Source organism: Carlito syrichta, unplaced genomic scaffold, assembly GCF_000164805.1.
Source record: "Carlito syrichta isolate Samal-C Ts95f unplaced genomic scaffold, Tarsius_syrichta-2.0.1 Scaffold305653, whole genome shotgun sequence".
Taxonomy (NCBI): Eukaryota; Metazoa; Chordata; class Mammalia; order Primates; family Tarsiidae; genus Carlito; species Carlito syrichta.
This window is the reverse complement of record NW_007249749.1, coordinates 214,304-228,801: the sequence shown is the minus strand read 5'-3', so window position 1 is coordinate 228,801 and position 14,498 is coordinate 214,304. Positions and strand designations below refer to the sequence as shown.

The window sequence follows — 14,498 nt, the reverse complement described above, 5'->3', positions numbered from 1 at the left end:
TTTCCATAGGTGTGTGAAATTTTTTTCATAGGCTCGTGATTTCCATTTCATTGGATATCATAGATACTGTGAAGGAGTGAGATATATTATTTCACTAATGCTACCGTTTTCCAGGGATTTTCAGAGGGCTTAAGCCAAAGAAGGGAGTCTAATGGTTAATGGGTTAACCCAAACAAGTGATTTTAATGAGAAGAGTTCTAGTTATTTTGACTGACTGATAATGGTGAGTTTCATAGGGAAGTAGTTTACTTTCTTTTCTTTTGTGTAGAACTAGCATATACAGATAGGTATAAATAATTTTTGAATTCTTCAATTAGTAGATTCTAAACTTTTGATTAACTGGAGTTGGCTTTGTTTGATTATGAAATGAAACAAAAATAACTATTCAGCTCAATATGGGTAATCTTTGGAAAATGATTCTATTATTTCAGTTATAATTCTGGGTATGAATGATATTCATTCATTGAATACTATCATTCTGAATGTGAATGATGGCATTAGTTTTTCTGAAGCCAAAAATACTCTAGGTTTAAGTGTTAAAGTTTTTATTGGTTTTTGGTGAACATTTTGGAAGCTCTGAGATGTAGAATACTGTGGTTTTAGCTTGGGGAAGTGCTTTTTACTCTTTCTGGTCAACCATTAGAAGTAAATTAAATTTAAATTATCTTTGGCTAGAGTTGGCAATGATGAGATAGAAAGTGTAAGTGGAAAGTGAAAATTCCCATTTCTAAACTGGCACATCAAGGATTTGGAATTTCCCATTTCTAAACTGGCACATCAAGGATTTGATCAGCTAGGAATGAATGTAGGAAGTCAGTATAACCAAGCTAGCCTTTAATGTGTGGTTAATGAAGATGTGCTTATGGTGTTGAATTTTCAGTGATGACTGAAATATAGTGAAGAGTATAATTTCCCTCAAACAAGATGTACACGTAAAGCCACAGAACTTCCACAGAAAGGTTAGAATAACTAGAATTACTTACTGATGGGGAGGAAAGATGTGAGGGGTAACTTAATAATGATTTTCATGTGTAAGGTGGTGTTGTTAATTAGATGGCAGATATTGGGAACAGGAAACTTGTCTCACATGTGTCAAATAGCAGTGCGTTATGAATAGTTGGCATATCCATAAAGACGTTTATGTATATGTCAGAGAAAAAGGTGGCCAAAGAACAAGGCCAGCCTTTTAAATAACTTTATAAAATGACTACATTTTCTAAAATTTCCATTGACTCTCAAAATCTGCTTTGATTCTATCAAAGTCATGTCCTGTTTCTTGTCCTTCTTATCCTTAATGAATTCAGATTCCTGCTACAGTCATCTAAAAGAGAACAGATAGGGTAGGCTGAGTATAGGACATTTTGAAGGTCTATGGCCTGCTTTTCTGTTAGTGTGCTGCTTACTTCTTTCTCTTTATTCCCATCTACATTTGTTGTGGGTCGTGTGCATGCAGGCCTGGATATTTTTCCTTGTTGACCAGCCTCAATGCTGGCTAAATAAATATGAAACTAGGTCAACTATGTTTTCCTTCCTTGTGCATGTAGATGGTAAGAATTCAATCAAAAAGGGACACAAAAAAGTCAAAGCATTTATTTTCCAGAATCTGTCAGAAATAACATTTATTTATTTATTTATTCATTTATTTTCGAGTCAGGGTCTCGTGCTGTCACCAGGCCGGAGTAGAGTGGCATGATCACAGCTTACCTCAGCTTTGACTTCCTGGGCTGAGACAATTCTTCTGCTTCAGCCTCCTGATTAGCTGGGACTACAGACACGTGCCACCATGCTCAGCTAATTTTTTGATTTTTTTGTAGAGACGAGGTCTCGCTATGTTGCCCAGGCTGATCTCGAACTCTTGGCTCAAGCAGTCCTCCTGTCTCGGTCTCCCAAAGTACTGGGATTACAGGTGTGAGCCACCATTCCTGGCCCTAGAAATAACATTTATAAAAAGCCAAATTAAAAAATATTCTTCAAGTTCAAGATGACTAAGGTCTTAAAAATTTTAAAGATCTCAAAATATAGCCTTCTTGGAGAGTTTTTCTTAGGGAAAACTTTTTTTTGTGCATATTTTTAGCAAAGTGGATAAAAATGTTCACAAAGGGCTACAAATGCTTAGAATGAACCACATACTTAACCTGGTAGGGAGTAATTCTAGGCAATGTGTATTGCTTGCTGAGACTTCCCAACCTAATTATTTTAATTCACTAAGCTTGGGCTGTGTCAGAGGAGGAGGCAAGCCGCAGTAGCATCTCCAGTTTTTGTTAGTTTCATGTGGTACCATAGCTAATGGATATTTCACAATTTTTAGTATTTTAGCCAATCAAATTAAGTTTTTTTATAAGAAGAGAAAATAATCTTAAAAGACAAGAGGATTTTTAAAGAGACCCAAAAGAACTATTTGATGATGTCCCAGTGTCCTCGAAATGTGAAGGCCCACATTGCTTTATTGACCTTTTTTTTAGCTTGGCTACTTCTTTTGTTCTCCTGGGGGTAGAGGTCTATTTGGGTACAGTTGTTTAGTCATCTGCTGGCTCAGAACTGACCAGTGTTGTTGTAGTCCTTTCTTCCATTCCATCATGGAAATAGAGAAGGTGGGCTCCACTTTTCTTCACGGGATCACTTGTCATTTTCCTTCAGGCACAGACAGCTCCAGCTTGTCCCTCAGCTTGGCAGGGTGAATCTGTGGTCTGTGTGTGGTATAGATTGTCGGGGCATTTGCTACCTACTCTTTTGTTTTTTTTGATTTGGAGTCTCACTCGGTCGCCCAAACTGGAGTGCAGTGGCCACTCCCGGCCACCGCAGCCTCGCCTGCTGGGCTCCGGCGATCCTTCCGCCTCAGCCTTCCGAGTAGCCGGAATTACAGGCATGCGCTACCACGCCCGGCTGATTTTTTGATTTATTGTAGAGATGAGGTCTCGCTGCCCAGGCGGGTCTCGAACCCGCGGCCTCAGGCAATCCACTCACCTCAGCTCCCAAAGGCGTGGGATTACAGGCTGAGCCACCGAGCCCGGCTGCTATCTACTTTTTAGAGAGTGTTTTTGTTCCTTCTTGGTCCCATATATTGGTTTGCTCCTGGCACAGGATATGGCTGGGTCCAAGCTGTTCCAGGGTTCCTGTGGTTGCCCCAACTTTGCAGTATGAATCTGCTTGGTAAACTAGTTTTGATGGCTGGTCAGGGATCAAGTAGAGAGTTTATAATCAAAATGAGTTGACAAGAGAAAATATGAAATCTCCTTTACAGAATACCTTTTTTAAAAGTTTAAATTTTTATTAGTCTGAAATAGTTTAGAGGCAGAAATTGATTATTTCACTCTATGACTGACATTTTATAATATAGTAATGATGAAATAATGAAAAGCTTTTAAAAAATGCTTTATAACCTGTCTGTTACATATGTGACAATTGTTATCTTGGTCAACTTTATCAAGACCAGAGAAATATTGAGTATCTCAAAGAAAATTATCATTGTTTATATTTAATATAGATGACTTTCAGGAGGGCTTTTAAGAAAATGAATCGGTTTCTTTTAAAATGAAAGTAAGCTAGTGATTTTCTTCATTGCTTTATAATAGATGTCAGTAATAGATGTCAGCAGACATAAAGCATATTTGTGTAAGCAAAATGTTTAATGCTCTTTTAATTAATATCCATTTTTCCTATGAAAACTTTTCTGTATATCTCAAATATCTGAATATATTATATATGCTACACATAGTCACAGAAAATATGACTTAAAGGTAATTATTCCATTAACATTTCTCTTTCTCTTTTTAAAAAATAGGGCCCAATTGTTCTGATTTGAAGCAGCCTATGTACCTGGGATTTGAAAAAGATGTCTTTAAAACTATAGCAGATTACTATCGTCACTTGAAAGAGCCTCTGCTTACATTTCATCTTTTTGATGCTTTTGTCAGTGTACTAGGTAAGTTGAACTATAATGAACATACAGCTGCATCACTGATATCAAATCATTTCGTTTTTCCTCTCTCTAGAGATTTCCATTAGTCAAAGCTCATAGCATTTAAAAAGTAAAAACCTATATGTTATTTGGCATACCAGAAGTCCTGCTTTGTGAAGAAGTAAAAGGAAATGGTTAAGTTCTATTATGAAACTCAAAGCAAGGAGTAGCATTTTTAACTTTTAAGAAAGGATAGCCGGGCTTGGTGGCTCAGCCTGTAATCCCGCGCCTTTGGGAGGCTGAGGTGAGTGGATTGCCTGAGGCCGCGGGTTCGAGACCCGCCTGGGCAGCGAGACCTCATCTCTACAATAAATCAAAAAATCAACCGGGCGTGGTAGCACATGCCTGTAATTCCGGCTACTTGGAAGGCTGAGGTGGAAGGATCGCCGGAGCCCAGTAGGTCGAGGCTGCGGTGGCCGGAAGCGTCCACTGCACTCCAGTCTGGGCGACAGAGTGAGACTCCAACTCAAAAAAAAAAAAAAAAGAGGCCAGTTCACAATATGGTCCTTTGAAGAAAATTAAAAAAAAGAAAGGATAATACCTTGTATGTCATTTTTGTACAAAAGAGTATAACTTTATTGGCAGAGAAGAATGTAAATTTGACATTTGTTGTTCATGACTAAATCTATTATTATAGGTATGACTTCATGAAGAATCAAGTGTGGGAGGTATATTTTTGTTTAGAAATCTAATTTCTTCTTATAGAAGAAACAAGTTTTTAGAGGACTATTTGTTATTTGAGACATATAAAATAAATATGGTAACTTTATCATTTATTAAAACTTATAGCTATTCCACATATAGACTTATACTTTAGAATTCACAATTGTGAAAGAAACATGGTAGAAAGGAAAAAAAATCAATATTATTGCTATAGGTCTTCCTGATATTCTTTTCTTCTTAGAATCCAGATTTTTCCTCTGGCTATTGTGATTATTCAACAAGTATTATTGTTTTCTTGTCAAAAGGTTTGCTTCAGAGATCAAATTGTTGTCTGGAGATCATACTCTGTTATATAAATTAGTAGAAATTAGCATACACTTGTTTTTGAATATCGTAAGGTTTAACTGTCTTTTCCTTTCCATGTTCTTTCTTTTTCCTTGCTTCACTTTCTTCCTCCTTCTTTCTATCTTACTCTCTTTTTGGAAAGTATGGATGCTGGCACAGTATCTTAACAAAATACCAGTGATAAGTGAATAAGTTACTTGATCTCATGGCACAATACTTTATTTTAAGCTTTTGTAGGTTCTCTGATAATAGCAACCAAAATACAATAGTTATCAATCATATACATAACAGTGACTGTTTTTAGGCAGACTAACTTTGAGAACAGATTTGGGGATTAGGCCTATTACTGAGTTTCAAGACCATTGGATCTTCTTGGTATTTTGTTTGCAATCAAGGAGGATTGGGGGCTTGTGTACTTGTGAGCCTCATGCTTAATGAATATTTGCTGTGGCTTAGTGGCTTGTGGACTAATTGAGTAGATTCCCACATAGCTATTTACTGCCATTATACTGCTGGTAGCAGAAGAGTACCAAAGACTGGATTAAAAATCACTTCTTAGATTAGATTTCCTTCTCATTTTCCATTTTTATAACATTCCATAGTAAAATTGCTTGATTGAAGTTTTTTTTTTAATTCCACTGTATCAGTTATATTTACGATATCACATGTTTATTTGATCACCTTTGTTCATTTTGCTCTCAGCTAGGCATTAAAACTGGCATTTCCAAATTGATATCAGACTCAGCTAGAGGATTTAGGGTGCACGAAGAATGGGCAGATTGGGGGAATTTATTGCCCTTGGGTATCAGCAAGATTGGATTAATGCATGTGGATGGTAATGATCTATTAACCTTGTCTCATCCAGTCCTGTTCAAGTTAGTATATTTGAGACACCCTTCATTGAAAACTAGAATAAGAAAGGTACAGAAAATCATAATTGTGTTTACATGTTTAATAAAGATGACCTAATATAGCAATTCTGTTAGGGTCTATAGGAAAAGGTAAATATCCAGATATGTTGGTTGGATCCCAGTAGTGTTGATTCATCCCATAAACCTTTGATTTCCTTTGACTGGAATAGGATATCATTAGAGAAAATATTTTGCAGTAAATAATCAGTCTACTTTGTATAGAAGCTAAAAATTCTACAGCATTTTCAATGAAGTGATTTTCAGGTTAGTTAATGACTTTCTTTTGAAGTTGCTTCTGGCATGGTTGGGCTTGATGTCAAAGCTGTGTGGGAGCAGTTAGTCATTATTGATACATGTAAAAGGACATCTAAAAGTGCCTTAAAAAAAGAAAAACACTTGACCTTTTTTGGAGATGTAAGACTTATTTATTACCTACATTAAAAAAAATTATATAATTTGGCTTAGCAGTCTGACCTACCAGTATAATTGTCCATTGTACATGATCATTTCCAAAATAGCAATTCCTTTGTAGTAAGATAAGAGCTTGGCAGACTCTTAAATGGGTTGAATGAGATACAGTAGGATCCTTCACTCACACTCTTCCCACTTTAGAGTCCATGGTTGTGTAGCATGCAATAATTTGGCATATTGAGAAAAAGAGGGTGGCAGATAGGAAGTACAAAAGGGCATGGGAGCAGGGTAGTGCATTTTGGAAAATTGAATGACTTGTGGGTTATATAATCAGAGAGCCCGCATTGTTCATCTGTAGGTCAAATATGGACCACATAAATACACCATAAATGCATCTGGTTTGACCTGTGTGTTTTGAAAAGAAAATTTAAGCTGGGCTTGGTGGCTCAGCCTGTAATCCTGCACTTTGGGAGGCCGAGGTGAGTGAATTGCCTGAGCCCGCGGGTTTGAGACCCACCTTGGCAGCTTGGCGAGACCTCATCTCTACAATAAATCAAAAAATGAGCCGGGCGTGGTAGCCTGTAGTTCCAGCTACTTGGAAGGCTGAGGCAGAAGGATCGCTGGAGCCCAGCAGGTCGAGGCTGCGGTGGCTGGGAGTGGCCACTGCACTTCAGTCTGGGCGACAGATTGAGACTCCAACTCAAACAAAACAAAACAAAACAAAAAAAGAAAATTTAATTAAATTGCCAAACTTCAAACAAAAAAAGTTCACATAAGAATTCATATTTCTGACTTACTAAGAAAAATTTGATCTGACTGCCCTGGGCTTGAATTTTGGGTGGCACAAAACACTTCTGCAGCTTTATTGTAAGCAAGTGTTTCAGGGACACGAACTTCAATTTACCAAGTCGCCAATGCTCCTCATTGCCTCTTAGACTCTGAAGCCAAGTTCACTTGACTCACTTCACTTATCTATTTCATTTGTCTGCTCCTATAGGCAGTTGAGCTTGTGACTCCTGGTTTATTTGCTGGAAGACTGAGATAATAGCTCTTCGCTATTCCTTTTTTCCTAAATGTTAAATCTGGAAAATGCCATTGACATTCACTATACTTTATGTCCTGGATCATCTAACTCAATAGGTTGAGATCTTCTGTGTTTTTTAACCTACAAATATCTGTAAAGTTAGATTTGCCATTCATTGGTTCATTTGTCTCGTGACTTTTAGGAGACCCTTTGGAGCTTTATGCCATCTTTGTCTTATTTTCTCTTTGCTGTTGTGCTCTTCAAGTTATCACAGGGTCCTTTTCCCATGGTAATTCTTAAGGGAAAACAATTCTTTTTTTCAGAGGGTGCCTAGTTGGCGTGCTTGACCAGACAGTGGGCTCTTGCTCATGTTAGTCCAAGGTTCTTGCTGGTGGTGCTATCTGCTCTCAGGGCCAGGGCTTATGGCCGGAGCTTTTGAAGATGCAGATGGGCCAAGGTAAGGATGTCGAATCACCCCAAATATAATAATTGCTGTCTACCATGATTGTTGGAATAAAGAGGAGTGAGGTGCACTTTCAAGGCGGAAATTCAGGGAAATGCCAAGTTATTCCCTGGGTATAACTAAATATACAAGCTACTTATAAGTATACCAGTGATCACTAGCATAACTGAAGAAGAACTTTTGGGAAAAAAGACATTTCTCCAACCATTTCAGCAGGATAAATTCCAACTGTATTAGAGAATTAGCTGTAAAAAATGCAGTTATAAAGTACTTTTGATATTTGCCTCATGTTTGGGTGCATAAAGAACTTTCTAAGTATACAAGTGAAAGAAGTCATAAAAATACTATGGCAATTTGAGACTCTTTATGGAGGAAAGGGTATGGTCATGGCACGAGTGAATCTATATGTACTTTTCCCAAAGGTGACCTGTTTGCTTTCCCTTGAAAATCTCTGGAAGAATAGTTCTTTTCTTGGTGTCTTTTTTTAGGCCAGAAGTTTTTTCCAATTGATGTGTCATCTAAATCCTTTTGGCTAAGTATAAACTTTTACTTTTTTATACCTATTCTTAGTGAAAATGAAACTGTGATGTATTTTTTTGTTCCTTTGGTTGTTCGAAAACTGCAATTAACCCCTTTTGAATTTCTTCTGGCTGAACAAACAGTGGTCCTATTGGCCTTTCTGGGAATTCCAGGCCCTTTCAAAATTTTTCATATTTCACTTCTTTTTTGAACTCCCAAAAGGAATACCTTGCTGTTGGCATTGCACCTGTTGGTGGAATGATAAAATCTATTTTGCGAAATTAAAAATTGGTGTTTCTCATGTCCTGAAAATAGAAATTTGATGTAATCATTAGGGAATGGGAGAGAGGGTGACAAAAATGTAGGTGTCACCCAAAGCACTTAACAGTTCTGAACAATTTGGTACTTAACCTCCAACAATGTAGAACCTTATACATTTCTGTTAATTTTGATTTTATTTATTCCTAACATTAGGAACAGTTGGGTTTCCATGACTATTAAATGATTTGTTCATTTATTCTGCTTCAGTCCAGCTAAATATGAAGTATTTCCCTGATTGAAAAAGATTCACAGATGGATTGCATAAATTATTTGGTTGAATTGTTTATTCTCTTTTTATTATTGGTTCTTATTTTGCCAATGGAATTATCACCAAGCTCCTTGGTCTGTTGATTTGGTTGTACCCAATTTGACAAATCACCACCTTGCTGGTCCCAGTTTCTCATTGATAAGTGGCAGGGATGCCTATCATACTTCTAGATATGCAAACATGAAAAATAATGCAGTGGGTAACACTTACTTTCCTCCTAAACATCTTTTTTTGTTTTGAAAAATATTAAAACCGTGAGATAATGCATAAATTAAGATGGGCTAATCATATATTGCTATCTACCCTTTCTCTCAAATGATAGGAAGATTTTTATGTAAAACTACTTGTGTTAGATCTGTACAATCTTTAATTAGGGTAAGCACTATTATATCATATGTAAATGTAAGAAGTTACTTTTGGAGCTACAGAGCCCCTTGTCATTTTCTCAAGAGAAGGAAGAATCAGTAATTTTATGATGATGTTGAGATTACAGAGATGATAAAAGGTAAAAAAAAGTTATCCTTAGGTTATGTTTAGCATAATGAAATGAACCCAAAGAATAAAATAATTACAACATTGAAACTCTTTGTTTAAAAAAAAAAATGAAGATAGAATGCTCCTGGTCTTCAGGGGTTCTCAAACCAGACCTTAAAAAACCCAAGATGCTCTTTAAAAATCAGTGTTACATCTGTTGTAATACTATAAAAAAAGGATTGACAGTGGTGGGAAACTATGGGGGGGTCAGGGAGGGGAAGGGAGGTGGGATTAACGGTAGTCAATATCTGTCTAGGGATGGGGGAATACCCCTTATCAACAAGGGTGCCTGAATGATGCATATTTGTATACCTAACCCTTAACTGTACCCCACAATTTTAAAATAAAATATATGTTAAAAAAAATCAGTGTTAGTTCATGATCTTGAAGGATTTGAAAGTACTTGATGATGATGTCTCTTGACTTCAACTGTAGTCCTTCTTGTGTATTTTAAAGCTAAGCTCTCTTGCAATCATTTTTTTCCTGAATTCTCTAAGTACCTTTGTCAGTAAGCTCTTATTGAAAAAAAAAAAAAGAGATTGGGTAAGGCTCAGTGATGGGAAAGAAGTTAGGAAACAGAAACAGAAACCTCAGATTAAACAATTTATGAAAATCTAAATATTTCTACATACATTTGAATAGAGGATAGGAATCCAAGATTCAACGGCAGAACTAAAAGTGACTACCGCTTTGACCCTTGAATGGATTGAAAAATAATTCACATCCTTGGGACTGGATGTCAAGAAGAATTTAACAAGTACTATAGATATTCTGCTCAGCCTTTTTCCCATGTATCTCTTTGATCACACACCTACTTCATGGATCACTCATGTGCTGAGGACTTTCATTTCTGTATTTTCATTCCAAATCTATCTCCCAAACTCAAGATCAGACTATCTTTCTGACTTCTGACTGTATATTCCTGGATGTTATGCAAGAACCTCAGCTCAAACTCAGTAGTCCCTAAACCATTGTTTTGAAACTTTATGTTGAATGTGAAATCTATATAGTAGAACAACATTAACAAAAAAGAAGGAAACAGAATAGTGTGCAAACGTATCAGAGCGCATCATATGTAGCAAGAGTAGGTATTTTCATAAATGTTTTTTGTTTTAATTGAATATACATATACATATATATTAAATATACATAATATAAATATATAGACTAAACATAAATTTATGTAATAAATAAAATATAAAATAAAAATATATTAATTAAATACACACATACATATATTATATGCACATTTATATATTATATATTAATTAAATATATACATGAATATATATTGTTGCGATGTAAAATGTATTTCTTAACTTGGATAAGTGTTAGTGAAGACATGGAAAAATTGGAATCCTCACACATTGCTGGTGGAAATATAAAATGGCATGGCCATTTTGTAAAACAGTTTGGCAGTTCCTTGAAAAGGTAAACATAGAATTACTATGTGATATAGCAGTTCCACTTCTGGGTTTATTTTCATTTTTATTCTTATTTCTTGAGTTGGAGTCTTACTGTCGCCCAAACTGAGTGCAGTGGCAAACTCATAGCCACTGCAATCTTGACATGCTGGGCTCAGGCGATCCTTCCATCTCAGCCTTCCAAGTAACTGGAACTGCAGGCATGTGCTACCACACCCAGCTGATTTTTTTTATTTATTGTAAAGGCGAGGTCTCGCCAGGTTGTCCAGGCTGGTCTCAAACCCTGGGCTCAGACAATTCTCTCACCTCTACCTCCCAAAGTACTGGGATTATAGGTGTGAGCCACTGCACCTAGCCACTTCTGAGTTTTTACCCAAGAGAATTCAAAAATATGTCCACACAACAACTTGTACACAAAATGTTCATAGCAGCATCACTCAGAATAGCCAAAGAGTAGAAACAACTGAAATGTTCATCAAATTGTGAATGAGTAAAATGTGATGTATCCATACAATGGAATATTATTTGGCCATATAAAGGAATGCAGTACTGTTACATGCTGCAACATGGAGAATTCTTGAAACTGGAACCCTAAGTGAAAGAAGCCAAACACAAAAATATCACATATGATTCTGTTTATGTGAAATGTCCAACACAGGCAAATCTATAGAGACAGAAATGCATGGTTTCCAGGGACTGGGAAGAGGAGAGAATGGGAGGTGACAAAAATGTTCTGGAATTAGATAGTGGTGATAGGTATAACTTAGTAAATATACAAAAAACTACTGATTTGGACACTTAAAAATAACCTCATATAAAAGCAAAAAAGAACCAAATTGGACATTAGGGGTTAAAAACAACAATAGTATCTCAAATGAAAATTTTGCTGTATGGGATTAGGAGCAGATTGGATACTGTAAAAGATCAGTGACCTTGAATGTATACAGTGAAAGTTAATCTAAACAAAGCACAGAGAAAAGAACAAAACCAAATTTCAAAAAACAGAAACAAAAAACCAACAAAAAATACAGCCTCAGTGGCCTATAGCACAATATTAAGCTGTCTAACATACATGTAATTGGAATCCCTGATGGCAAATGGGGATGGAATGTGTCTTTTTTTTTTTTGTCTTTCATGGCTGCTTTTAAGGTTTTATCTTTACTATTGGTTTTTCGTGATTTGATTATGATATATCTTGGTGTGAGTTTTAAAGCGGTATAGCTTATCAAGCAATAGTGGAGATAAAATAGAATATTTAAAAGTACTTATAGTTGCACAGACTCTAAGGTGGCCCCCAATTTCCTTGCTTCCTGGTACCCATGCCCTTATATAATTTCCAACCCTTGAGTGTAGATTGGACCCACAACTTGCCTCTAACCAGTAGAATATGTCAAGGGTGACACATAATCAAGCTCAATAAATTTAAAATGATTGAAATTGTACTATTTGTTATCCGACTGCAATGGAATTAAAGTACAACTCCAGGTTCAGATGGCTTCACTGGTGAATTCTACCACACATTTAGGAATAAATAATGCTAACTGTACAAAATTCTTTCAAAAAATAGAAGAAGATGAGGGAATACCTCCTGAATTATTTTATGTGACCAATATTACCTTGTTAATAAAACCAAACAAATACATTACACAAAAACAAACAAATACATTACACACACACACACACAAAATAATGCAATCTCCAATAAATCAAATGCAAAAATACTTAAAAAAAATTAGCAAATTGAATGCAGCAGTAGATAAAAGGGTCAATAATATGTCATGAAGTAAAGTTTATCCCATTGATTTAATAATCTAAAATAAATATGATTCATTATATCAATGGAATAAAGGAAAGAAACCTATATCATCATCTCAGTAATTGCAGAAAAAGTATGTGGCAGTATTCAACACACATTAATGATAAAAATGCTAAGTAAATTAGGAGTAGAAGGAAACTTCCTCAGCCTTATCAAGGGTACCTTTGAGAAACTTACAGCTAACATTTTTCTTATTGGATATAGACTGCTTTCCTCTAAAATCAGAAAAAGACCAAATTCTTACTACTTCTATGCAACATTTCATTAGAGGTCAGCAGTGCTTTCATGACTTAATAGGCATGAAAATGAAATAAATGGTATAAGATTGGAAAGAAGAAGTAAAAGTATTTGCTGATACTATGAGCATATATATAGAAAACCCTAGAAAATCTGCCTCCTAAAAGCACCTATTTGAATTAATAAGTGAACTTAGCAGGGAAGCAGGATACAAGACCAATATGAAAAAATTCATTGAAAATTAAAATATAAACAAACCCCAAACAAAATAATCTATTTCCAATAACATCAAATGAACATGGAATACTTAGGGATGACTGACAAGTGCTTAGAGATAAGCAAGTTATATACAAGACCTGACAATAAAAACTATTAAACATTGCTGAGAGTAAATAAAGGTGACTTAAGTAACTGGAGAGACATCCTACATTCATGAGCTGAATGATACAATATCGATAAGATGTCAATTTTTAAAAATTGATCTGTAGATTTTTTTATTTTGATAAAATCCAAGATCTTTTTTGTATAATTTCTAATAATTTTGTAAAGTTCATTTGGAAATGCAAAAGATCTAAAATAAAATAGCCAAAATAATTTGGAAAAAGTAGAAAAAACTAGAAAAGTTATATTGCCTGTTTTTAAAACATTGTATAACATCTTACTATCAGGTGTGGTATTAATATCTTCTTGTAAAGCCTTCCTGTAAATTATATTGTATTTAGTGTGGTGTTGGCATAAGGATAGATGTATAGATCTTTGGAATAAAGTAGAGAGTCCAGAAATAGATTTCCATATATATAGTCAGGTGATTTTCAGCAAAGAAGCTCAGGGACAAAGGCTAATCTTTGCAAAGAATGGTGTTGGAACAACTGGATGTATATGGACTAAATGAACCTTTATACTTACTTATACTGTATTCAAACTTTACCTTGGAATGGATCACAGACTCAGATGTAATAGATAAAACTAAACACCTTCCAGAAGAGAATGTAGGAGAAAACTCCTGCAATCTTGGATATGCAAAGATATCTTAGTACACAGAAAACAAACCATAAAATAAAAATTCAATCAAATAAACTTAATCAGAAATAGAAATTTCTGCCCTTTAAATATACTATTAAGAAAATAGCTTAATAAAAGACAATTGGAGAATATATTCTCATTATGTATATAGCAAAATACTTATAACCAGAATGTATAAAGAACACTTCAATAATAATAAGACAATGTAATAAAAAAGGACAAAAAATTTGAATAGATACTCCAAAAGAAGATATATGAAATACTAATAAACGTGAAAAGAAAAGATGATCAACATCATTAATCATATGGGAAATGCGATTGAAGCCACAATGAGAAACTGTCATATAAACACTTAGAATAATTAAAATCAAAGCAGCTGACACTACCAAGTGTATATGAGCTACTGGCACCCTCAGGTATTGCTGTGGGGCTGGGAATAACACAGCCACTTTGGAAAACAGTTGCATAGTTTCTTTTTTGTTTCTTTGTTTGTTTTTCATAATCAATATTTTTTATTATGGTTTTGTGGGGTACAGTTAAGGGTTAGGTGTACAATTAAGTTTCATTCAGGCACCCTGTTG

At 35.3% G+C, this 14,498-nt stretch overlaps 1 protein-coding gene across 3 annotated transcripts in view; it reads left to right on the top strand.

Annotated features, from left to right (window-relative positions):
- Positions 1-14,498, top strand: part of DEPDC1B (DEP domain containing 1B) — an 88,529-nt gene that overhangs the window by 49,668 nt on the left and 24,363 nt on the right. For all 3 annotated transcript variants that reach the window (XM_008062076.2, XM_008062077.2, XM_008062078.1), the window contains one exon: positions 3,782-3,922. In XM_008062076.2, coding sequence (XP_008060267.1) covers positions 3,782-3,922 — 141 coding nt within the window. The remainder of the gene's footprint in view (positions 1-3,781; positions 3,923-14,498) is intronic.